This window comes from Lactuca virosa, chromosome 3, assembly GCF_052849685.1.
Source record: "Lactuca virosa cultivar CGN04683 chromosome 3, Lactuca_virosa_CGN04683_v6, whole genome shotgun sequence".
Classification (NCBI taxonomy): domain Eukaryota; kingdom Viridiplantae; phylum Streptophyta; class Magnoliopsida; order Asterales; family Asteraceae; genus Lactuca; species Lactuca virosa.
Window position 1 is genome coordinate 34,761,727 of NC_136428.1, and position 25,477 is coordinate 34,787,203.

Consider the following 25,477-nt stretch of genomic DNA (forward strand, 5'->3'; position numbering starts at 1 on the left):
AACGTAAACACTTTATGTTCCACATAAATTATCTTTTCAAGATATTTTATTTTCAATCAGGTCCTGCAAAAAAGGCTATGATACCAGATGTTGGAGCTATACATTATGAATGAAGATTAGAAAGAAAGCGGATCCGGAATATATACTTTATTGAATGAAAGAAGTGTACAGATCAGCTAAAGATCCTTGAATAATAGGGAATTATTGAAGCTATGAAATATTCAAACGACATAACAATTAAAACATATAATTATAACCTGTATGTACTTATAGCTTTAATTAAGAAAAACAAAAGCAAAAAAGTAAATATGTATTCGGATTGAATTGGTAAGCATAAGGGCGAACAATGTATCTTGGTGGTAAGAAGTCAAATTTTAGGTTTAAGGTTATATTTTCATCAGCATCCTAAATTGCTTTAGTTGGAAAAACTAGTTTGCACAAATATATTGTTTACAAAAAATTTAAAAATAAATAAATAGATAAATTAATAAAGTATTCGTGACATGATCAGTTCCAAACCACACTAAAGTAGTAAAAATGTAAGCTATTGCCAATTTACCCATTTTATTACCTCTACCGGTGGCAGTGCAGGGTCGAATGTCGATGGTGGGGTTTTGGGGTAGGGGCATGAAAATATCTCTATGTTTTGTAAATATCTAAAGAAAAAAACTCAAAAGTCGAAGAGATGAAAATATCTACATTCTACAGATATTTGTATGTCCCAGGTCCCTATTGTCGCTTTCATTTGTATGCTCATTTTAGCAATGAGGTTTGAGGAACACGATTAGATTAGTTTTTGAGAAAGCATATATAGGATTTGAATCTTTCCAAAGTAAAATGATTTTTTTTTTTTTTGGTGTATGTATAGCAATAAGCAATGTGTCGACCGTCTTTGGCAAAACCAAATTATTGCAAAATATGGAGTAGGTTCCTCATGAGGTCACCTCGTGAAATCCTATTTATGGCAATAATACCTACTTAAAGGCTAAATACATATTCATACATTGTAACTGAAAATGCATGTATCCATTTTAGTCACTCACGAGGTTTGTTTATGTGCATATCTGTTGCTGGATCATCTTATCTTATTTCTTTTATGTACCAAACCAAAATTCAAAACGGAAACAGAAACAGAAACAGAAACTCAAGTTTTTGTACATTCTGTACAGAATGCAATCAATAGTGTTTTACTTTTACATTAACATTAACGAGATGACGATGAAGCTTCTGACACGGATACTGATTCATCAATAACTCTCATAGCCTTCCATTCGGCTTCCTCTTTGGGTTGACGTAAGGCTACAAAATGAAGAGCCGGACTACGCACTTGATAAACACAACATGTCCATGGATACGACTCTGGTGCAGACCAAACCTGTTGTTCTTCAAATGTCGTCTCCTCAGCAATCAATTCCGCCACACAGTACAAAGCATCAGCTTCTGGCTCTGTAAAACTCGACATAACAACACAACCACACGAAACATAACCTTCTGGGGCACGTGGTCTCCATATTGATACTGGACTTGCATAATCCTCACCACAGTTTCTCCAAACCTAAATCCAAACAACCACTTCTTTATATATATTATTCTATAAAAAAACAAAACACAAGGGCGGGTTAAATGAATTGTTAGTACCAAATCATAGCCCAGTGGAAGTGCGAATAGTCTATCTGTGTTTTGATACACTGCAGCAACATTTGGAGGATGGGTCCCAATGCGAGCTATATCCCCAACTGAAATATACCCGGGTGGGCAGATTGGGCGCCAGAAGCTACATATCGTGCTGTCCTCTACAACCTGAGTTAAAAAAAAAAAAACAAACAATGTTACATTTTAATTGGGAAACAAAAGTAGTAAAGATAAGGTTGAGATGGGGGGTGCTAACATTCTTTTTGGAAAAAGGATGTCGGGCTTTGGAATCTTGATCGCTGGTCCAGACTTTGGAAAAGTTGATAATGTGTTTAACGAAACTGGTCTTGTCAGTGGTTGTGGACAGAACATCTCTTGATTTTATAATGGACTTATTTTGGTTACGGGTGTTGTTTCTGTAATCCGTCTCGTTCCAAGCAAAGGATACGTGTTTCTGGCTGGAAGGGACCTTTAAAACTAGGCTTTTTAAGCTGGATTGATGAGTTTTCCACATTTTACGAACTGCAAAGCATATTTTAACAGCTTGGGGGTCGCTTTCATCCGATTCATCTTCGGTGCTACACTTGATGACTCTCACAAAGCTTTCGGATCTTTTGAAGTTTATGAGATGGAGGATTAAATGAGAAGGTTTTGGATTACCAGCTTTTGCCAACTCCAGTGCCATTAGATCTTCCCATGGGACATCCCACATGATTTTACATGGTTTTTTGTCCATTTTATCAGGAGAAAGACACTGTATAATGTATATCAACAACAATAGTTATATTATATTGCATTTCGAATTGGGGATAAAGGAGTTCAAAATTAGGTGAGGGAGGGTGTACCTGAAGCAACATGACTCGTTTGCTGGTTACCAAAACGATCCTGTGGTATGGAACAAGGAAATGGTCTTCATAAAGATCAGACCATGCAAACTTTGATGGCTCCTTGAATATGTCGGTGCATCCGAATCGCCGGCTGGCTTCTGCTAGGTAAAGTATCATCTGGCCAACAGCTTCTCTCTCGCAATATTCTCTGAGGACATTGTCTGCACGAATGGCGCGTGGATTTCGAATCCTTTGTATGATGGTTTTGTTGTTAATAACTTCTAAACACCTGGAACAACTTGCACCAATTCCATCCACAGTTAATGAGAAGAAATCCAGTGCTCCACTCACCGGTTGTACCACGAATCCCAGGAAGGCTCTCCCAAGTCCATGAGCAAGTCCAAGAATACCATTCTGTCTCGCGCTTTCAACAGGTTTCCTCACTACGCCAGACACCCCAAAAGCAAAACCTTGTGCAAGAGCTTCTGTCCCTTGTAAAAATCCGTCCCCTACCCCTGTTATTCTTCTCGACCATACCTGGAAACATAATTTATCACTTAGGTATGGTTTCTATTGTAATGTGTTTGACTAGGGAAAAAAAAAAGTCAAACCTGCTTTGATCGTAGTTGTAGAAACTGTCCATCTGTGGAGAGCTCAGCGAATCCTTTACTTAGAGAAGCCAAAGTGGAGCTTGTCATACCCAACACATCCACAGAGAAAATTAAGTGTAAAGGATTATGGATAAGATCTCTCCAGATGCGGTTACCAATGGCAGGAATAACTGAACTTTTTCTCATATATCTGTCTTTGTGCATTACTTTCCTCAGGTGGAGCTGCACATAAAATACATTTTTATGAGTTCCAGTGGTATTCAGCTATAGACAAGGTATAATAATGCCACCAGAAAACAGAGTGGCTGAATCCATAGAGTTAAATTATTTAACCTGAAGTTTGAACGCATTCCCAATCGCTGATAGTATAGGACTCCATACACCTAGAACACCATGAGGTCTTTGAGCTGGTGCAGTCTCCAAGGATAATTTTAGCCGGACTTCTGAAACGTCTATCAGACTGTAAAAAAGAAAATAAAAATATGGTTTTACCATTTTGTTTGCACAACTAAACTAACATTACATGTATTGCTAACAAGTAAGTCATTATAGAAGATTTATTACTTGACACGTATCTCTGGATCAACTTGTGCCACACTAGATGTTTGGGGGAGACGATCAAGTTGAACATTTCTGAAGAACTCTACCGAAGCCCAGATTATTGGCTCATGAATGTTTATCCTCCAAATTTTGTCAGTTACCTACAACATTAACACCAAAACTTTATTATATACCAGAACTACCTTCCATATATATAGGGAAGTTTAAGGACCCGCTGATTACCCGTATGTAGACGTATGGGTAGACCTGGATACCATCAGGGGTCTCATTGCATGTTGTAATTGTCATTTTGAAAACAGGGTGATTCATATCAGAGGCTTCTTCAGGTGCCAAAAGTACAGGCATATATGTCAAAGGAAGTTGGTTGTCAAGCTGCAGATGGCCTAGTATCAGCTTGAACCTGCTTGTGGTCCCACTATCATAGCCAGTTGAATAAGATACAAAAACCCTCTCCAGGTAAAAGTAAGCAAGCTCTTTTGGTCTATGGTCCACAAGAGAAACCCCAACGACTCCCAGTTCAACAATGAGCTCCAAGGGAGCTGCAGTTTCCTTTTCTGTGGTTGGCATGTTGGCACTCTTCCAATTTTCAAAACTTGCCATAGATCTACTAAGTCCATCTGAATGTGAACCTGTTGCCACGTCATCCACAAACCTAGCAACCTTGATGTTACCCATTTCTACAACATGAAAGAGTAATCCTGTTCCTTCACAACATTCTGAACTAACTCCCAATTTATCCATATCTAGCTTACATACTGTAACCTCATTATTGCTGTGCACCTCAGTATCTATAAACTTTTCACCATACGGATCCACCCATGAGAATTTGGTACTTGCACGAGGCTCTAACCGGATCCAATCATCAGTATTCAAACCAGACTGGCGAATTCTTACTACTTTGCTAGCTGTTCTGTTTTCAATCCTGTCAAAACACAAATTTTTCACAAGTAAGGCAGAAGCATGGAAATAAATACAAGTGGGCTTCTTGAATTATTCTTCATGTTGATAAATATACAAAGTTATATGATGTGTGTGTACCTAATGGGGCCATCTCTTGGTCCACGACGGAGTACAACAATGAAACGTGATCCCTCTTCATAACCTCGAATTTCAGTCCTTAAAATTTCCTGAGTGCCATCTTCCTTCTTCAAAACAAGAAATATGGTGTCTTCCTTCTCAATTTGAACAGGAAATGACCATTCTGTGCCTTCAGCACGGATCTACCAGATAAACAATATGTAAGGAATGTATCACTATAATAAATAGATAAAAACTGCATAATGAATGAAATACACACACACAAAGGACCCCTACTCACCTGCAGCTTGCTAGGTTGGTCAGTCTCACGGTAAACAAAGGAGACCCGTACATCAGATGCTCGTAACAATTTCGGTTCATCTTCGCTGCTTAGCTTCAAATATATATCTTGACCAAGTCTATTGGTGAATGTCATAAATGGACGCACACTGATTACCTAAAGTTGACAATGAAAAAGTTTTAAGTTCTGGACAAAAATACAAACCAACTAAACTTTCAAAAAAGCTGTGGTAACCAACCTTTGTTGGAACAGATTGATAAGGGGTTGCTTTTGATGATACGAAGAGGCGCATGCAGTTCTTGTCAGCATCATAAGCAGAGACACCCAACGAACCATCCTAAGAAACACATAGGAGAAAAATGAATTCATAAAGTTCACAGAAAAAAAAACAAAATCATTGGTAAGTAGATAAAAATTATTACCATGTCAGCAAGTGGAGAAAGATCTGTAACATCCCCAAAATGATCATTCCCATTGTCGCTAATGGAAGCAGACAGGCCCAACAGTTTGAAGTTGAGAGCTGAAGCAATGGTATAGCCTTCGTGAAATTCCTCCTCAGTGATCTCCTCTAAGATTACCTCATTTGTCCTTTTTGACTTGAAAGGGTTTCGTTTTGCTTTTTTTGCAGACATATCTACAAGCCTGAATGTAAGTGGCGGACATCTAGCAATCGTCAACCAATATGGAGAATAAACTCTTAGAGTCCTGGGTGCCAAAGGCCTTTCCATTTCATAGTTCTGTTCAAGAACTATATGAACAACCCTGCATATACCAACAACAAATGCATATGAAAATAAGCATAAATAAATAAATAAAAAATAATATGAACGAATGTGTTCGAACCTCCCAGAAACTGAACTTCTTAAACCTAATGTTTTTGCTGGATCAAGAGAATGATGAGATATGAGCACAGCCTCCTACAAAAGACAAATCATGTCAATTGGAGAAAAAAAATGTTTTAAGGGTTGAATGGGAAAAAGGAAATGTGAATTTAATATCTCACGTGTATTGGGAGCCACCCCCGTTGTGGAAACAGAGAAAAGTACAAGGGGTTTCTAATGTCGGCATTTAGGACCTTCACTGTTTCACCTGGAGTAAATACACCTCTAGAGCATGCTTTAAAATGGCCACTTCTTTGCATTTCAAGAACAGAAAATTCAGCTGTTAGAGGAAGATTATTGGTGATGGATAGAGGGGACTTCACCACAATATTCCAGTCCTGAATAGGATCAGAACGGATGTCCTTAGAGATCTCAGATGCTTGAATGGCCAAACAAAGCCACATTCCATGTGACGGATTTGATGATGTTCCACTTATCTCAGAGCAGTATAGAAGTTCCTCAGACTCATTCAGATTCGAGACATGTATTCCAGAAGTGTCTTTGGGCCTACTATCATCTTCTGACACTGCATGCTTATCCATTACAGAGCTCCATGAATATTCCTTGTCATCATCATCTAGAGTAGGCCTTAATTGGAGAACATATAATCCAGAATGGACAAGTCCAAAAAGTGGAAGTGGAAGACTTTCTCCAGGTTTCAGTTCTCCAATGACAATCTGTTTCTGTACATCTGTCTCTATGGCATCTTTTGGGGAATCCGTTCTGGAATCTTCTAAGGTATCCAAATTATCTTTAGATGCATCAAGCTGGAGGCACAATTCGAGTACTAAATCTGTGTTGTTGGTAACTGAAACCAAAGATCTGATATTCACATATCTATTTCCATCCTCTACAAGGACTTCACTTGCAACTACAGCATTTCCTAATGGCCAGCAGGCAGCGTGTGCAACATAGTTTAGTCTCACTGTGGTCCAGGGGCCTTCCTTGGTAGGCCCAACTTGTAGAGACCCAGAATTTCGGTCCCTAATGAAGCCTTTATCTGTGTTGGCTACTACTGATCTTGGTGAAAGAAGGACAGAACACTTTATTCTTCCACATGAGACTGAGGATGTGTCTGCTTGAGTTGTCTTCTGCAATATTAAGAATCAACAAACAGAGTTGATTGGAGCTATTAACCAAAATATGGACGGAGATACTTGAAAGATTACTACAAAGAATCTCACCGTGGAATCAGCTGGTGACAACTCGAGCCACTTAGATTCATTCCCTGCTAAATCATCTTGGGCTTCTAGTAGCTCCTTCAAAGAAGAAGAATAGTATCCAACAGGAACACCTATAAGAACAATAAATGTAAGCTTAGAGCTGTGAATCGATAGACGAGTAGTCTAAATAAGCTAAAACATGGATGACACCACAGATAGGAGAAGTATACAACTCTGCACAATTATCTCAGTGCATGGTGAAGGAAGCTAGCTAGGCCTGTATGGTACAACCACAAAAGATGTTGTGTATGCTACTCAAAGAACACTGGAAACAGCTAAGTATATATGCCACTAAAAGGATACAGTATGCGTATGATGCACAATTCTGTTAGCATCATCTATCAACTTACAACACATTGAACAAAATAAGCATGGTTGAGGTTAAATGATCTACCTTTCCCCATGTCTGTTGCTACTAACTCCAGCATATAGCCATCCTGCCCAAAATAAATAGATAGTGATTTAAAACATTGATTTCATGTGTAAAATCTTGACTGGTTGTCTATATTGGAAAAAAAACCCCGAACAGAACAATATATGGCAGGATTAGTGCGCGTCTGCAACAATCAAAACTTTATCCAAAAGCAACACAAAATTTTACAGAATACAAATTTAAAGGACTGATACAGCCTACAGGGAAGATGGACATCATAGTAGTAGTAGATTAAAGCCCAAAAACTACAAAAGTTGGTCAATGATGCAGGGAAGATGGATATTGTAAACGTTCATTCCATCATAAACCAGGTTTGTTTTCAGTTAAGGACGAACATAAAGAAAAAATGTAAATTACTAACCAGTGAATCTGCTTTGAAGAAGAAAATCTCATTCCATGTAACCAATTCAAGATCAGAAGATTTGTCACTACTGGAGCTGGCACCACATGTACGTGCACTTTGCCGACCAAGAAGGATGCCATTGGAGGAGCTTTGGCCAGGAGTTAGACAGACGGCAATGCCATATTGATGAGAACCCAGTCCTTCTACTTTAGGAAACTGATATGAAAGAGAATGTAAGATCATGAAAACGTAATAATATGTGCAACATTAAACTTGTATGAAAAAAATAACCCAACAACAAGTTTAGTAGCACAGCCCAGTTAACTAGTTTTCTTTTGTACAAAAAGAGAGAATGATTTGCTAATGAAGCCCAGCAGCTAATGTAAATCAGGTTGGCTAATGAATGCTCTGGTACCATTAATAAAGAAATCAAAGATTGACAAGGGAGCACACCTGTGCCTGTGAGATGATGATTGTCACCATTGATCGTAGTTTCTTGTAAAGATTTCCTTTCAAGTGGGAATCCAACATGTTCTTGGAAACTGGTACTTTCAAAGACTTCTTTTCTCCAGATGGCATCTTGATTACATGTGGAAGTCCCCTGATTTCAGTAGCTCTAACAAAGATATCCTGCCCAAGTTTATTTTGCGGGATCACGAAATAATTTTTCTTGTGATGAACATCGATGATAGGCCCCTCATATGATGGAGAGATTGCTTCCTGTTATAAGGACCACATGAGAGAAAGAATCACTCACTAATCCAGGAATACTAAAAAATTTGTTATACACCAAGGGAACCAGAAAATTACCCTAACACTAGAGGGTTCATGAACTTGGCTAAGATTATTCCAGCTTGCATAAGCTTGAATAAGCATATTAGCATTAGACACTGTTATATTTATGTTGAGATCCCTTGTAGTGGTGAGCCGTAATTGAGATGCAGCACTTGGAGCATTGACATCATTTTGATACCTGTATATTGAAACCAAACAAGAAGACGTTAAACAAGGAGAGAGAAAGAGAAAAGGGATCCCTTCAGCACTAAAACCTATTTGCAAAATTCTAGAGAAAGAGATAACCTACCTTAAGACACCATCAACAGGTTCAACAAGAGGCTCCCAAGCTTCAAGTTTATCATTATATGATCTGGCGGCCAATGAGAAGCAAACAGTGGCGTTGAGGTAATCAGGCCTGCTATGGAGACTAAATCCTATACTGCTCAATGATATGTTAGACAATGGTGTCATCTGCAATTCCAAACATATGAAACAATTCGGATCCTAATTAGCAATGTGGAGGATAACATTTATAAATGCATAAAACTGTACTTTAATATAATATGACAAGCAGTTTAAGGTTTAAAGGTTATCAAGAAGCAAGTTCAGAAATGAAAAGTATAATGGTTACCATGCCACCATAATCGTCAAAAAGCGCAAGAGAGAAGGTTCTAATTTCTGCATCAACAACTGTGTCATCTGAACCAGTGGGTGTATCGGAATCCACAAGCTTTACAGCAAACCTCCTGGGAGGTTTTTTAAAGCCACTGCGGACCATGAAGGTTCCAAGCTCATTACCAACTCCCCATATGCTAAATGATTCTTTAGAGAACCGTATATCAGAAGTATCCCATATACTCTCCTCCAAAAACTCATCCCCAGTGACCATATCACTGCGCATGCATCTCAAACAGCCAAAATCAGATTGCTTTGGTGAGCCCTTAAAGGCTACACACCCCAAGGAAACATAGCCAGGGGGAGCCTGAGGCAGCCACAAAGATATACTTTCAGCTCCTTTATGTTTCTTTATTTGCCCGACAATTTGAAAACCAATAGGAGCTTTAAAAGGCTCATCATCTTCAGGAAGAACTATGCATGTGTTTGGAGGCTCATAGCCTGTAACAGCAATATCACCAAAATACACCATTCCTTGAGGAATAATAGGGCGCCATATGGATAACTTCTTTCTAGATTTTGAACCTTGATTCCACCATACCAAACGAAAACTAGCAACCGCCTGAAACCGCCTGCCAGAAGTTGCAGTTGATGACCTCTCTGATTGAATATTATCACGATTAGAAGGAAGTGCTGGGGAGTCTGAACCCTTTGATGATTTTGAAGATGCTCCACGGAAACCAAAAAGTATATGGTGCAACTCATAGGCTCTACCGGACATGTTCAAAGTCCCTGGATCTACTGGAAGGAAGGTACCAAGAGAATTATCCACACGCCAAAATCCCAATCCAGGAGAACTTCTGCAAAGTAAAGAATAAGTCAATAGAATACTCGATATCTAATGTATGCATTTACTGAATTGGGAATTTCACATACATGTCACCAGAGTTAATTGCAATACAGTCCCTTAGAGCACATGGAGATACCAAAGAAGCATGTATGCAGAAGGCGGAGGAGAGTGAAGGCTGTGTCTTTCCAGGAGAAACCACACATCCCAAGGCAACATATCCTTTTGGTGCAACTGGAAACCAAATGGAACAGTTTTCTTCCCCATCTTCAGGGACAAGCTCAAGGTCGCCAGCACCTTGAGAATCGGAAGGGGGCCAAACTAGTTTGAAGGCCTCGGGCTTCTTGATCTTTACATAGCGAGTATTTACAGCAAGAACTCCCTTTGATGGTGGCTTGTCACTGTAACAAAGAGGCAAATGATGATAATAAGAAAGAACAGTATACGACTGTAATATGGAAAACCCAAAATCTTAAAAGATTCACCAACGTTGCTGTCATGTAGTCGCCAAGAATAGCAAAGCCAGGTGGTGCATGCGGTCTCCAAAATGCATATGTTTGGTTGTTGTGGGCACCTGGAACACAGTAGTGTCAGAATTTTTGCACGAATGAGGTGCAATTTAATTGACTGATAAACAAGTATTCTTCTCAGAATCAACAAAATGGTAGAGAAGATCTTTACTTTGAAATGTGCCAAGCTTGTCAAACTCGGAGCAGGAAACCGTCATTTTCCTGGATGTCATCCTCAGGAACTTTAATATATCCTCCTCAACTGCTAAAAATAGCCGTAATGTGCTGAAAGAAAAATTCATGAATATATCTGAAACTGCAACATGGATATTTGTCTTCCCAGAAGCATTTGAGAACTTGACAGAAGTATCGAAAGGCTCTAGAATTCTGATCCCATTGCTCTCCATAGTTAAACCAAGAGCATTTGCACTCATTTCTATTGTATCGCCCTTCAGCACGAGCCTATAGACAGCAGATAAACATGAAAGATTTTTTTAATAAGTTGATCGTATAAAAAGAATATCATAAATCTAGAACAAAACCCTCAACCTCCATCTTATAAACATGAAACAGACCAAAAAGTTATTCATAAAAGAATCATTCTATCTCTCTCTCAAAATATGCAGCGATTTCTCACCCAACCATAAGAATTAACCTACTCCTTTCAGATTTCTCTCAGAAAGTACTGGCCTCTTTCCTTCAGTTTAGAATATATTGGATATAGGTTTCCAGGGAGCCAGGTTTTGGACCCATCCACCACATACAAACTATCACACACAAAATGGAATGAGAAAATAGTGTGCTTATTCATTTTATTAAACAAAAAGTGAAGACTTGTTGATCAAAAAGAGGAGATTTATGTTTAACCGTATTTAGAAGACAGGCATTCATTTAGGGATAGAAAATAATATGAGAAATGATAAATAGACTATTGCAAAATCATGTTTGAGTTTCAGTACCTATATGCCAGAGAAAGGAACAAATTTTTAAGCATTTTTCCAATACCCAAATCATCCAGTAACATGCAACACTAGCTTTAGTATGAAAAGGACCAAATACAAATTTAAGGCAGCCCATGAAATTTAATCAACAAAATTCATGAAGGCAAGAAAGAGAGACCTGCAGAAGGCATCCAATCTTGCATGCAAAAACTTGTTTGTGAAGAGAGGAGACTCTCCTACATATTTTGATGAATTATAGAATGTAAGCTCGGGGCTTATAACCTGCAAAAAGAAATTATGTATAAGAACAGACATACTAGCAAATAAGACAGCAGAGAAGTAAGATGAGAAATATTGGCATGTCACAGAAGCACCCCTGCTGTTAGTAGCTTCATGAACAAGGTTATCATGAGTGTCGAACAGAATAACAGAACTGGTTTGGTAATACAGCAGTTAGTCCTATTATTAAGGGCCAATCTAGAAATTGAAGAGCTGAGGGCATAAAAATGATTTTAGACTCTTTAGCTTAGAAGCTTTGAAGTGTTTAAGAAAAAATGTTAAGGAGATAAAAGTATTTACTACATAAATGATATGAACTGACATCAGAAAATGAAAATGAAAATGATTACAGTTAAATTTCTTGATAGTATTTGTTTGTGCTAATGCAGTATAAATTTGCATCAATAGCCAATTAACTGCAATAAGAGAAGACCATCCACATATCTTGGAAAATAATATCATTGAAGAAACAAATAGGAGTTGACTGTCAGATATTAAGCCACGTTATTACAAGGTGTACACAAATAATATCATACTCCCTCCTCCCAAGATAATGTAATGTTCAACATGACACATGGTTGAATAAGAGACTTTGTGGGACGAAATAAATGTAATAGATATCTTCTCAAGATTGCACATGAGTTGAGATGTAAATTTAAACTGAAATAAGAGAGAAAATGTTGCATTTTTGGGACTGAGGTGAAAGTAAAGGGATATTTGTACATCTTTTAGAACCAATGTCTATGGATTAAGTGATATGTTGTAATGACAGATTATACAAGAGAAAAAGAATAACTCTAAATCGGCGTCATAATAGCAAACTTGGAGGGAAGAACATAACATTGATGGAAGTATTGTCTTAAGTTCTCTCTTATTTTTCGATGGCCTACAATTCAGTAACTGAGATGAGGCTAGTTGCATCATAGGACGTAAAAGTGGAAGCACCATTTGTTGAGTTTTTTCTTTAGATGATATGTAAAAATTGATGTCAGAAGGAAGAACGAATGTCAAGTTCAAGTGGTGTTTGCTCGGGAAGCAAAAATTTTATAGACCCATGTTTGGTAATGAAATAATCATTGAAAAATTAACCTTACGCTATGCTATGGACTGCTATCAGAAAAATACATTCACCTGCAACTCGATGGAAGTTTCTGTGGGTCTGCTCATTGTATTGTTTGGAGAAGGCAAATCTTTTGTAGTTTCCTCTTGAGTATTTGGTGAGCTACTTTCCTCCTCTTCCAAAAAAACTTGATCATCTTCCAAAGCTGAGAAACTGCTGTTGGACCCTAGGGAAACACATAAGTCCAGATATTCTCCATTCTGCATGAATAAATTTAATTTTCATGAACAAAAAAGAAAAAAACAATCAAACCAGCATCAAAAGCGAAAACACACCTTGATGGTGACATTTTTGAATTGCAATCGTTTACCACTGTCAACATGTATAATAGTTTCTATGCTTGTAGAAGAGATCATTTGTCCTTCTCTGTCTTGTAACAACAAAGTTCCACCTCTACCATCATAAATATAATGGTCAAAATCTTCACCATCAACCACCAAAGGCCTCTGAGGAGAGAGTATCAACACCTCATCGCTTTGACTAAAAACCGGTTTATCCAAAACAAGTGCATCAACTACATATAATGATGTTTCATCCAGTTCATTTGACAGCATGCCACGTACAGTAGGTACAAAAAACTCAGCAACTGCCATTAGGAAGTCAAGTGCAACAAGCAATTGTGGCCTTTGGATACATAATGACAATGATGTTGAATACTGACTAAATTTAGCATCAAGGATTAACATTGTGGGAACTCCTAATATCTCATCATATTTCACATCGTCTGCCTTCACCATTTCGTTCTCCTCATTGTGAACCTCATAATCTGGACTGTATCTCAGACTCTTGGGCTGCCCCACAGCTAGCCTAAGCTCTTCTTCTGTCCCCTCACGGTCATCGTTCACAGTGAATCCCTTCAGGCTCGCTGAGAGAAGACCTTCTCCCCGTGTATTAGCTTTGTAAAGCATCCATAGCCCACTCACCTGAGACAAAGAACCACATAAGCAAAGAAGTAAGAGTTTGTTTCTTTTTTTCTCCATTAAGTCATGTAAGGATGAAGTGGCTTAATGAGTAATGATGTTTGTCACTCTGGATCAACTGATCAAGTGCTGTATACATAAGGTTTGTTTCTTTTCTAGTCTGAATAAACCTTCTGAATGAGATTAAATGATCAGTTTACCCTTACATTCCAACAAACAAACTTCACAATATTCATCAAGTTTTACGTGAGAGGAGTTGGGTGAAAAACAAGAAGCGCAAATAGACATGGTTGGTGTCTTAATAAATTAAGCATGTTTTTTTTGGCTTAGCTCATTTAAGGATAGAAATAGAATAGGGTTTTATTGTGTCTTAAGTTGCTTTTAACATTTCCTGTTTTGGTATTCCCTTGGTATATAAATTGAGGCTTAAACCTCACTATCAAATGCAAGCTTTCATTTCCAGATTTCTAGTTCAATCACAGATCATTAAGTCATTCTGTCCAGAAACAGCCATGTATAGTTTAGTTGTCCAGATTAAGTGCTCAACCCATGAAGCTCTTTAAGTCAGAAAGAAACAACCCCTAATATGCAGTGCAACACTGAAACTGCACAAGATTGACGAAAATGAAATTGCAAAGAAAAGCTGTAAGTGTCAAGGAGTACCTGCAGTGTTGCGAGAGCTGCATCCGAAGCCATCCCATAATGAAGAGACAATTCAACAAGACCAACAACAACAGAGACCTTCATAGAAATCCAAGTCTGTTCATTTTCAGCTCCATGTTCATGACCTTCTGAATCTTGAAGAACCAAAGATTCAATAACATCAGCAGAAGTCGACACAGCACTGTTGTTGTTCAAAGAGGGAATAACATTTGGAGTCTCAGAGATGTTGGACAGTGCACATTCTGAAATAATTTGATACTCTTTATTGGAGAGAGCCGCTTTCAGTTCACCTATCTGAATAAGTGGTAAAACACACATCATATAAGTTGAAAACGACACCTTCAAGAATATTACAACAGTGAACTTGAATTTTGAAGCTTTTGCAGACATGAGATACTAATAGTTACACCAGCATCTCTGTCAAATCATATTGCATATTTACATACTAAGATGAACTGTAATACCTCGATGGCAACTTCTATACTTGGAACTTGATGCAACAAATCACGAAGTGACCTCCGAATAACAATGGAAACGCCCTTCACATCATGTATTATGCTTTCACCCAATTCGGTTCCCATGCCAACATTTAAGTTGATGTCCTCAAACTACCAAAAGAAAGCTCTCATTAGGGAAACCTTAAAGCTCATTCAGATTCCATTCTAAGTTAAGCAATTAGATTACTTCCTCTAGTACCAGATTCCAAACTAAGAAAAATAAATAGTTAACACAGATTTTACCATGCCAACTTTTTTAGTACTTGACCCGAAGTCGAATCATAGGACTCACCTTGACCGACATTATATCCAAATGAACAGCATTCATCTCTCTTTTGGTACCCCCAAACCACTGGAAAGTGTTCTGGACAGTTATATGAACAATATCTAGCTTCAGATAACTGCAACAACAAAACAAGGACGATATATGTGATAACCCTCAAAGACTAGTAAGGCCATTTTACATATAGACAACTGTCCACATGATCAGGCACAAAACATGATTGATTAGTTAAAGAATTCAACTCTTACTCAGGGCTGTCTGTTCTACGAGGCATTAGAATTATTGGTTTCCTCAACGAAAGGTCCAACTTTATAGCAGGTGAGCCTTCAATTTCACTTGTTTTAACCCACTTCTCTGAATCTGTTACTTGATCTTTCACTTTTACAACAGCCACTGAGTTGTTAGGAACAAGGCCCATGAAGTAACTGATAATCTACAGGCCAACAAAACACCAACCTAAGCAATTGCAAAATACATCAGATATAACAAGAAGAAGAGAAGACTTGCCTCCTGAATAAACCGACTCAAGAACACCACTCGTACTTCAGAAAGCTGTCCGGTAAAGCTATAATCAAACCCACCATAGTCCTCATCATCAGCACTAAACGAACTGAAAACCAACTGTAGATTTTGACAAATAAGAAAAATGTGATCAATTTGAGATGTGTATGGGTGTAGATGGCAGAAACCAACAACAAGAACCAATTAGAACAAATACATTAACTAATATTATCAATATACTCATTGTTTCAAAACATCAATCTGCACAGTGCTTACATGTTGCAGGGAGTACAGTATGCCCCATGCATGCATTACAAACATGGACAAAAGCAATTCATTCTATTGTGGGTCAATAAATAACTAGATGAAGATTAAAGCAAGAAAGGAAAGCAAGCTCCAATAAAGATGAGCTAAGTTGTGTCACATCGGGACAAAAACTGACACTCTGCTTCTATGCCCATTCAATGCACTTATGCACCAACCAAACAAAATAGATCGGAACTACACATCAAGATGGCATTTGAGCTATGGAACTTTCATACTACAAAAATTATACCTCAAAGAAGAGGGTATCAGACATTCAGACCCTTCACATACCTCAGTACAGCCATTTTTTGAAGATAAATAAAAATAAAAACCGAATTACATTACCTCCACAAATGAACTACCACCAGGATTTCTCATATCACATGCCCAGAAATACATATGACTGCTCTGAAGACTATCATCACTTATTCTCAGGTTCCCAAGGGATGCCTTTATGCTAAAAGAAGATGGGAAAACCTGAGGAAGAAAAAGATAATTACACAAATTAAACTAGTTTAGAAGGACACCATTTTAATATGTAGATTCACTGGTATTTTAAAGGAGGCAGTCAAATGGACCTTTATATCAGTTGTGAAATTATCTTGAGACATAGTAGCGAGCTTAGTTCCATCTTCTTTCATCAACAGAATTTGAGCACGTGCCATCTCCAGTGTCAAAAGGAATACCACTCTGGACCTACCCTTTCCCAGCAGACCTGTGACTTTCAACTCATCAACAGCAAGTGACTGATTATTGACTTCAACCTCCCTAGAACTATCATTCACATCATCTGTTGAAGAATGATCACTGAAAGATTCCAGATTGTCATCCTCAACAGTGATAGCACTAACAAATTCCATAATTGCTACAAGTATAGGCCTTCTACAATAAAACGATAAGGTTGCTAGAGTAACCATCACCTGAAGTTAAAAAAAACAAGGACCTTGAGTTCCAACAATTGCTTACAAAAAAAGAACCAACGAAAGCAGGGAAAGAAACTCACACGTTTATCAACGTTATCATAGAAAGCAGAGTTCGAATCAATGAAAACAATTTGAGCTTTCACAAAACTGTCTAATGTGTCGGTAACTTCCAAATTATTTTCCCCATCTTGCTTAACATCATCAGGTAACAAACCAGCAATACGGGTAAAACTTGGGGTCTTCAAAATTGCTCCTTTTGATGGCCCTGGACTATCTCCTGGATCATTTAGGCTATCAGATACCTCATAAAACCTATCGTCTCCTTCAGTTTGATTTTTATCGCTGCCACCATAACTCTGATCTTCGATAGTATCAAACACAGAAGGAGCATCCGCATGACGTATAAATGACCGTGCCAAGTAAACAGGTTTGCGGGACCCCTTGCATGATACTAAATCTTCTACCTCCAATGCTTTCAGGACAGTTCCAATGAACATATCACTTGCTCTCATTGAAATCTCAACCTGTTCAGAAACATGAACTCAAATGAGAAATAAAATTTACAGACTTGTAAAAAGTAAGGCAAATAAATCTCACCCGACCACCTATTGCCCGCAGTTCAAACAAACGAATCTCCTCAGCCAGAAGCACCTTTATAAGATTCCGGTCGGTCTAAAGTAAACAAAACAAGTCAAAGGAAATGTCAGGTTTACCTGTGCCAGTGCAAATTCAACTAACTACTTCAAAAGCACTTTTACCTGTGTACTATAATTGAAGCACAGTTTCAGCTCATCTAGAACACCGGTTATAAACAGTTTCTCTGTATTTGAAACATCCTTCATATCAAGCTTCTGAACCTCTTCTATTTCTGAATCTTCTGACTCTGACGAAGTTTCCAATAGACCAGTGATGGGAGCGGAACCCTGCATGGAAACAGTTAAAGGATCCTTAAATTTCTTCCAGACATGCACGTTAAAATATATGGAAGGAAACCGATACTAGTACATCCGTAAAGATATCATAGTGCACCATCATCACGTATGTGCAAGGTAAACTTAGCAAGTACAATCACACAAATAGCTATAAATCAAACAGAGCCAAAAATGGTTACCGATGCCCGATAAATAGCCCCCTGCAATAAGTGTTTCCAGTTTGTCTTTGATTCCTCTGATTCGCATCGTAATATCAGAGCATTTGCATCTTCCACAACCTACAGGTAAACATATGCAAATGAGAAACGGACCTTCAAACCAATTATATAGATTAAACATAACAACACTGTTTCTTTTGGTTAACCAAAATGTTCGGTGAGAGAATAGCTAAACAACCTTGCTGATGGATCGTTCTGTACGACAGACAGCCAACACATTTTCTACATCGCCAATAGTTTCAGATGGGATGCCATATACTTGTTTTCCAAGCAAGCTGCAAATTAGACAAGTAATCAACATCAAAAAAGGCCAATCCGGAAGTATGCTAGTTACAAACATGGAAACACAAAAAAAAAAAAAAAAAAAAAAAAAACAACCAGAAGTTAACAGTATAAGCACCTGAAAGATTGCTTGTATGACCTAGAGCCAGGCGCTTCAAGCACGTATAGAAAAGGGCCCACCAAACAGAAATATCTCCTCTGCCAGACAGCTTCCCTATTTCCCACACCCTACACCAAAATAACAATAAATAAAAAATTCCACAAGTATAAGAAATCACAATGCTGATTAGACGATAAAGGCATGAATGGTTCTAGGATCAAACCAACCTTCCAATTAAGAACATCTAACCACCCCTCAAAGTCAGCTTGATCCCAAGGGCGGACAAGACCTTCCTTATCGTTATCCTCTCCCTGAAAGATCTTTGCAACTTGCATCAGTCGATGATAACGTGCCGGGGAAAAGTGAAATCCAAGGAAAGGAAGCCGCACGGCCAATCTTGTTGTGGGGAAAGATGGATTCTCTGATTGGATCTAGATGGGGAGATGAAGTGTTATCAACTGACAACATATAATAATAATAATAATCATGTTTCAAACTTGAAATGAATATACCTGTTGAAGCTTACAAGTCACACCGCACTTATCAATAATAGGCAAGAAACTAACGATACTAGACTGCGAAGAACCGCCAGATCCTCCTGTCAACGAACGTTGACTCCAATGATAGTCACCATCAACAAAAAAAGCAGATACATCACTCAATACGACACCGAATTGGAGATAAATATCCTTCTCATGAGAAACGTCATCATCATCATCATCCTGTGCATGTTTGAGAAATTTTATGAAAAATTTATCATTTAACGATATTTGGGCTGATCAAAGAGAAATCACTATGAACCAACCTGAGTACGGATTATCAAGTTTCCCAGGTCAAGCAAGAGTTTTGTGGGATGAAGATTGTCCGGACAATATTCAGTTGGAATGGTGATCTTGGGAGCTGCTATATCCAAGTCCAAGAAGAACCTAGTAGCAAGTTACCTCAAGTGTCACACTTTGCTTTGTAAATGAAGCATTCATAGTTTATATGAACTGTCTATGGATGTATAAGTACAACAACAACACCATTATGATACATCCACATCAATCATCAACACATAACCATTCAAAAAAGCAGATGGTATAATTAGAAAGAGAAACGGACACGCCTATCATCATACACTTGACTAATGAAATCGGAAAGGGTCAAGGGAGGCAAATAGAATTCCAAAGAAATATGAAAGTTATTTTAGAGAAATGTCCATCCCCAGGCACACAACTTAAAAGATGGAGACAAAATTCACATCTAGTGAACAACTATAATCAAGTAATATGATGTTCTCCTTAATGGCCAAAGGTATTATCACCACATGAAGTATGTTACACACCTGGCATGCTCCTTCAAGGCCCTGTTTACTTGCTGTTGTGCAGAACGCTTAACCTCATCGATTGTAAGCTAAACAAATAATATGGCTGTCAGCAACGTACAATGAAAAGAGCGCACAGAGATAGTGGAAAGAACGTTATTGAGTTATTCTAGAAACAAAACCTGCATGGCAGCAGCAGTTTCCAACGCTATCTTCTGACTCACAGCATTGCTCTCAAAAAAGTTTGTAATTTGATCGATGGAGTTCTTCAGATACTGAGAAAAGACATCTTATTATCAGATCAAAATCTATTTCCTTAAAGACTACATACATAATGAAAATAAAACTTACTGTAACATAACAAGGAGATGCCTTGGCAACCATACTCCAGTCCACTTTAGCATCAAATGGTTTATAGTTGAAGACCCCAACTAATGAATCAGAGGATGTCGCACTCTGCATCAAAAAATCAGAACCCAAGTATTTAAACAATCATATAGACTACAGCAGTCAGACACACATACACAAATGTATTAAGAACCTAACCTCAGCAAGGAGACCATCAGGAGATGACAACCGGTAAGATCCCAATTTCATGTCAATAACTTTTGCATCTTTGTAAAACTTCATCAAACAATCGAGGTTCTCACATGACAACTCAGCAACAAACTCATGAGCTTCAGTAAGTTTTGAAGCATTATGTTTCATGTGAACCTCTATCAATGTACGAAGGACATCCCCCTGCTCATCTTTATTCCCCGACTGCTCATCATTATCACCTTCCTTGTATCCAATAATGTCATTCAATTGTTTCCAGTCCTCATCCGTGAATTGCAAAGGTTGATTATCATCTTCAGCAGTTCCGTTGCCCCTAAAACCACACAGGGACGAAGTAAATGGATTAAATATACAAAAGTCTTGCCACGTGATATAGAGAAAAGAAAAGAGGGTGAAGGTACTACCATCCAAATGAAAACCATGATTTCTTTGTTTGCTCTTTCTTCATGGCAATATCAGACTGCGACTTCTCATAGAACTTGTGTGCAAGCATCCTACACATATCACAAGGGACCAAGTAAATGGATTAGATTTGATGCAGTGAAATAGGAGTCCTTTTCTACTTTCAATATTGCTGGTCAACTTGACTAAAAGAGAAAAAATGACATGCTAAAAGATCTATAACTAAAACCTCGGAAAGAAAATTATACCTCCATTGAACTATGAGCTCAATATCAAGTTCACGGTCTAGTTCCTCGATGTCTTTATCATCATCAATGACATCTCGACCAGGGTCGGCTTTTAGCAGTGAAGCGTACAAAGATATGTATCTTTTACGTAAGGTTGCATATTTCAAGACCTGCTCCCAAGACATTCTCCCGCTACCACCACAAATAGTATTATATAAATATATAATGGAAAATTTCCGGGCATAAGATAGTAGTTTGATAAGAAACTAAAAGGATGATGGTTAGAAAACTCATTTTCTCAAAACAAAATATTTTCTTAACAAATAGAGAAAAAAAAAAGTAACTAGATAATTAAGATTGTGAGATGCTAGAGGGGAAGTCAGTCAATACCTTGCCTTCTTTATCTGGTCTGAAACAACTCTGTAGGCATACTTCCACCATGCTTTCGGATCTGATTTCACCGGGACAAGAGGCCGAAAATGAGCATATTTCAATCGCTGATTGAACGCAGAAAAGTTATCAGCTAACTTCAGCACATCTCTATAACCACTCTGTAAATTTGTGAAAGGAATGCTTATTAGAGCAACATAAATAAATTAATCATCAGACTCACTCACTCGCATAATGAAGTCACCAGATAGAATAAAGACTTGCTGACCTTTGGCAAACAAATTGTGACATCATCCAGGTTCACTACCGCTTTCTGTAAAGGTTGATCTCGAATAGATGAATTTGAACGTGGTTTTGAGTACTGAGCATTTCCGGTTACAGGTTGTAGAATGTATGTGTGCTTCTGAGCAAGAGCACTGGCTGGTTTTCCATTTTTTGTGCCAAAACTGAAGACCTGAAGTAGATCTTAGTACAATGACATAGCAGCTGAAATCTAAAAGATCAATTTACACCAGTGAATATATACCTGATCCCATTCAGAGGGTTTCATATCCTCCCATGGTTTCTTAATGTGCCATGGAGTAATATCAGAATCCAAATAAACAGCCAGCCTTTCAAGCTCTACGGACTGGAAAAAGTTGTGACAGCAAAACCAATAATCAATATGACAATTCACTATATCAGCTAACATCAATAATAATGTTTGGTAATATAATAATAGAACCCCACTAGATCATGGTCCTATTACAAGGAACAATAACCCTATCACCAACTTGGAGAATAGATATATACTAGAAGACCAAAATACCCATAAGAGAAATAAAGTAACTAACTAAAGAATCTCAAAACATGATACCCAAGTATTTTTTTTTTTAAAAAAACATCAATTCAAACAAGTTGGATTAATTCCAAATAATATCACAACAGTAAATAAAGCATATTAAAAAGAAAAGTGGACATGTGAATGATATTAAGTAATTGCATCCAACAATGTAAAGCTTGTAGAAAAAGACCTTGTGGAGGAGCTCTAATGCACCACCAGTGACAAAAGCCTCCTTCCCACTATCATCAACTGTCGAAGCTGAGAGCTTCTCCAAGGTCACACCAGCTGCAAATGGGTGGCCAGGATTGCTAAAATAGAAAATAAATTAGCTGGAAACACAGTAACAAGACAACAAAGAGAATTTGAAGTTAATTACCTTTCAGTGTCCTCATATCTGATATGAATACTTGATATCGACAGCTTTAAATTTCCAATTATTGTTTCGATGAAGGATCCAAGCCACGATTTATTCTTAAAGAAAATAAAACGAACATGTTACTTGATTGAATGGGCAAGTCAGCATGCATGATTTTAACATGTTATCCAAATTAAAATAGATATAAATACTTCTTCAATAGTTCAATGTAGCAAAGTAGAAAACAAGGAGGCGAATTATCTGCAGATTGCTAGAGCTTCTTCTATAAAGGAGAAAACTATATGGTACCGGATAGGTGAGGTTTTAAATTTAGGCGCATACCATCTCTGTGGTCAATATCTGCCTACTCTCCAGCATCTTCATTTCCATGTCCTATTTCAATAATAATAAAAAGTTATTTGGAGGATCATCAAATCAGGCATCTTACAACAGTATGCTAATGTCTTACATGTATTCGGGACTTCTTAGTTTTCTGAACAGCATCCTCACTATGCCCTTCAACTTGGGTCTCAGGTTCGGCTAGCAAATATATACGATCCAAGTATACCAAAACTGGTTCTTGACCAATCCTGCTCCAAGGGACCTGAGAAATATAAATACCATAAAGAAACTTAAATAATTACAGACGATAAGCAGATAAGAAGTCCCCATTAATTAATATGCTTTCAGACATCTTCCAACATTCTCTATGTGATTAAGAGAAGATTTATCAGCCCCCACCTTGAGCTTCACTGATCCAAGGAACCCTGCCTTAACCTTCACAGGCAACTTCAGCGCGTTTAGTGCCTCCGGCTTCAGTTGCATATTTGTTAATTCTACATCGCCTGTCACAAACCAAACAATTGAATTTCAAAATATAGCATATGAAATAAATTTGACATGGAGGAGTCAAATTTTGGAAACTTTATATGCATATACCAAAAAGATAGGCAACAAAGGTTTCAAACTAGACCAACAATTGATTCAAGATACAATCATACAAGGATCTTCACTAAAATATAGCATGAAATTTGTGGCATCCTAAGTAGTGGGCTACTGATAACTAGCCTACATCATTTTAATTTGATTTGAAGGTTATTATGCAAGACTCTGAGTTCGGTTTGGGATGTTAAATAACTGACATATAAACAGTAATCTACACCATAACCATTAACTAGTATTAATACATAACTCCAATGCACCAACACCTCCTGAACCACCTAAGCCTAAAAGCACATGCATCTCACACATCTGACCGCATTACTGTAATTACTGATGATTGATGCATGAATTACAAAATGCCCACTCTATCCATTTCAAGGCTATTATCCTAGGCCAAAGTTAACTACTAGCTTTACATACCTACAGTGGCCTTCTTGGAACTCAACTTAGTTATGGGAAGCTGAAAATGAATAGGGCACACACTTAGCAGGTTACAACGTTCAGTATTTCACAGTACACAAATGTTACTGTTTTATTGGCCCAAAACCATTAAACCAACAGGCAGGCTCTCATCAATTCAGTTATCACTCGCCCCCAAAGTCATCCACTTACTCCTACTGGAAGTACTACATACCAGCCTAAAGTGCAAGCCAGAAGCCGTCTGAAGTCAGTAAACCAATTGAGCAATTCTAATGGACTGTCTCACAGAACTGTAACATTCCTAATTTCTATTCCCAGTTCATGACATAATCGGTATGTGCACACCACCGCCAGCAACGCAACCATCATTTCAAATTCAGGAACTAATAGCATTGTTCATATTACCAAACAAGCATCCATTATATATTCCTTTTACATAACACAAACACTAGTAACATTGAGGCCGGCTGCACAAACCTATAAACCCTAAAGCAAACAACACACACGAAACATGAAAAAAACCGACCACAGGAAATTTTTAAAAAGTCCGTCAGTAAAGTGATCATAACGAAAAAAGTATATCAACAAAAAAGTAGAAGAATGATGATGATGATGATGATGATGATTTTATACCCTGCCAGACGCTGATTTTGAGAGCTTCTTTACTGAGGCCACGGACATAGTTGCCGAGATACCTCTGCAACAAATGCGCTACTTGATCCTCCAACATCTTAGAGGCTGATTCTGACTTGGATTTTGATTTTGATGTTGATTATTCCATATCCTGGTAACGGTATCAACGGGAGAAATGGAAGGAAGAAATTGGGGGGAAAAGGAATCAGGATGGATTCGTTCGGTGCAAGTGAAGTATCGAGTCGAGAGTCGAGAGAGAGAGAGAGAGAGAGAGAGAGAGAGGGTTTACGAATTACGAGAGCTGTGAAAGACACGTCTGAATTAACGCCTCCAACGGGACTAGAACGTGACAGAGTTGGCCCACGTATTCGACTTGGGACAGGAGGAAGCAAAAAAGGAATGAAATAAAATATCCTTTAATCAGATCCCGTGGATATCACGAGTTCAGCTGACTACTCACTATTTTCAACGATTAAATGGAGTCGGTTAGGTAACAAACCCGGTTTTTTGAAGGGAGTTATATGTTGTCGACATTGCGCAAGACTCGGTTAGGTAATAAACCCGGTGTTTATGTCTATTGTCGACATTGCCGTAAAGACATGTTACATTTAAAAGTAATGTTTTATTAAATAAATGTTAGAGTTAATTACGAGAATATTATATGTTCATATGTTGATGTATGATTATTGCATTAGCAGTCTTTTACTTTTTCTAATTATATGGTTTCTAAGTTTGTCGTTTGTTACTTAAAATTTCATATACGCCATTCCTAAACAATTAAATATCGTATTTGTCTGATCTAAACTCTAAATATCATATATACTTCTTAATGTTTTTTAATATCATATATATCCAAAAATATTAAATTGTTTTTCGTTT

General features: G+C 37.8%; 1 protein-coding gene across 1 annotated transcript; it reads right to left on the reverse strand.

Moving 5' to 3' along the window:
• Positions 1–1,067: 1,067 nt before the first annotated feature.
• LOC145165462 (pleckstrin homology (PH) domain-containing protein) lies at positions 1,068–24,913 on the reverse strand. The gene is made up of 58 exons (XM_079084197.1): positions 24,599–24,913; positions 23,345–23,448; positions 23,073–23,207; positions 22,946–22,996; positions 22,625–22,719; positions 22,439–22,556; positions 21,952–22,053; positions 21,694–21,879; positions 21,426–21,586; positions 21,057–21,227; positions 20,811–20,900; positions 20,395–20,719; positions 20,200–20,304; positions 20,031–20,123; positions 19,870–19,937; positions 19,348–19,468; positions 19,055–19,264; positions 18,770–18,973; positions 18,561–18,670; positions 18,339–18,435; positions 18,122–18,220; positions 17,769–17,933; positions 17,608–17,682; positions 17,091–17,534; positions 16,666–17,007; positions 16,433–16,564; positions 15,788–15,901; positions 15,529–15,713; positions 15,290–15,398; positions 14,965–15,108; positions 14,501–14,794; positions 13,193–13,840; positions 12,929–13,117; positions 11,697–11,800; positions 10,750–11,039; positions 10,558–10,642; positions 10,158–10,469; positions 9,238–10,081; positions 8,914–9,077; positions 8,640–8,802; positions 8,283–8,549; positions 7,848–8,045; positions 7,448–7,490; positions 7,015–7,124; positions 5,953–6,921; positions 5,793–5,866; positions 5,372–5,711; positions 5,188–5,286; positions 4,950–5,105; positions 4,670–4,851; positions 3,854–4,553; positions 3,635–3,771; positions 3,404–3,530; positions 3,071–3,292; positions 2,478–2,996; positions 1,889–2,386; positions 1,639–1,800; positions 1,068–1,555 (listed from the first exon to the last, which is right to left on the reverse strand). Exons 1-58 carry the CDS (start codon positions 24,693–24,695, stop codon positions 1,205–1,207), a joined length of 12,699 nt encoding a protein of 4,232 aa, XP_078940323.1. The 5' UTR covers positions 24,696–24,913; the 3' UTR covers positions 1,068–1,204.
• Positions 24,914–25,477: the final 564 nt, after the last annotated feature.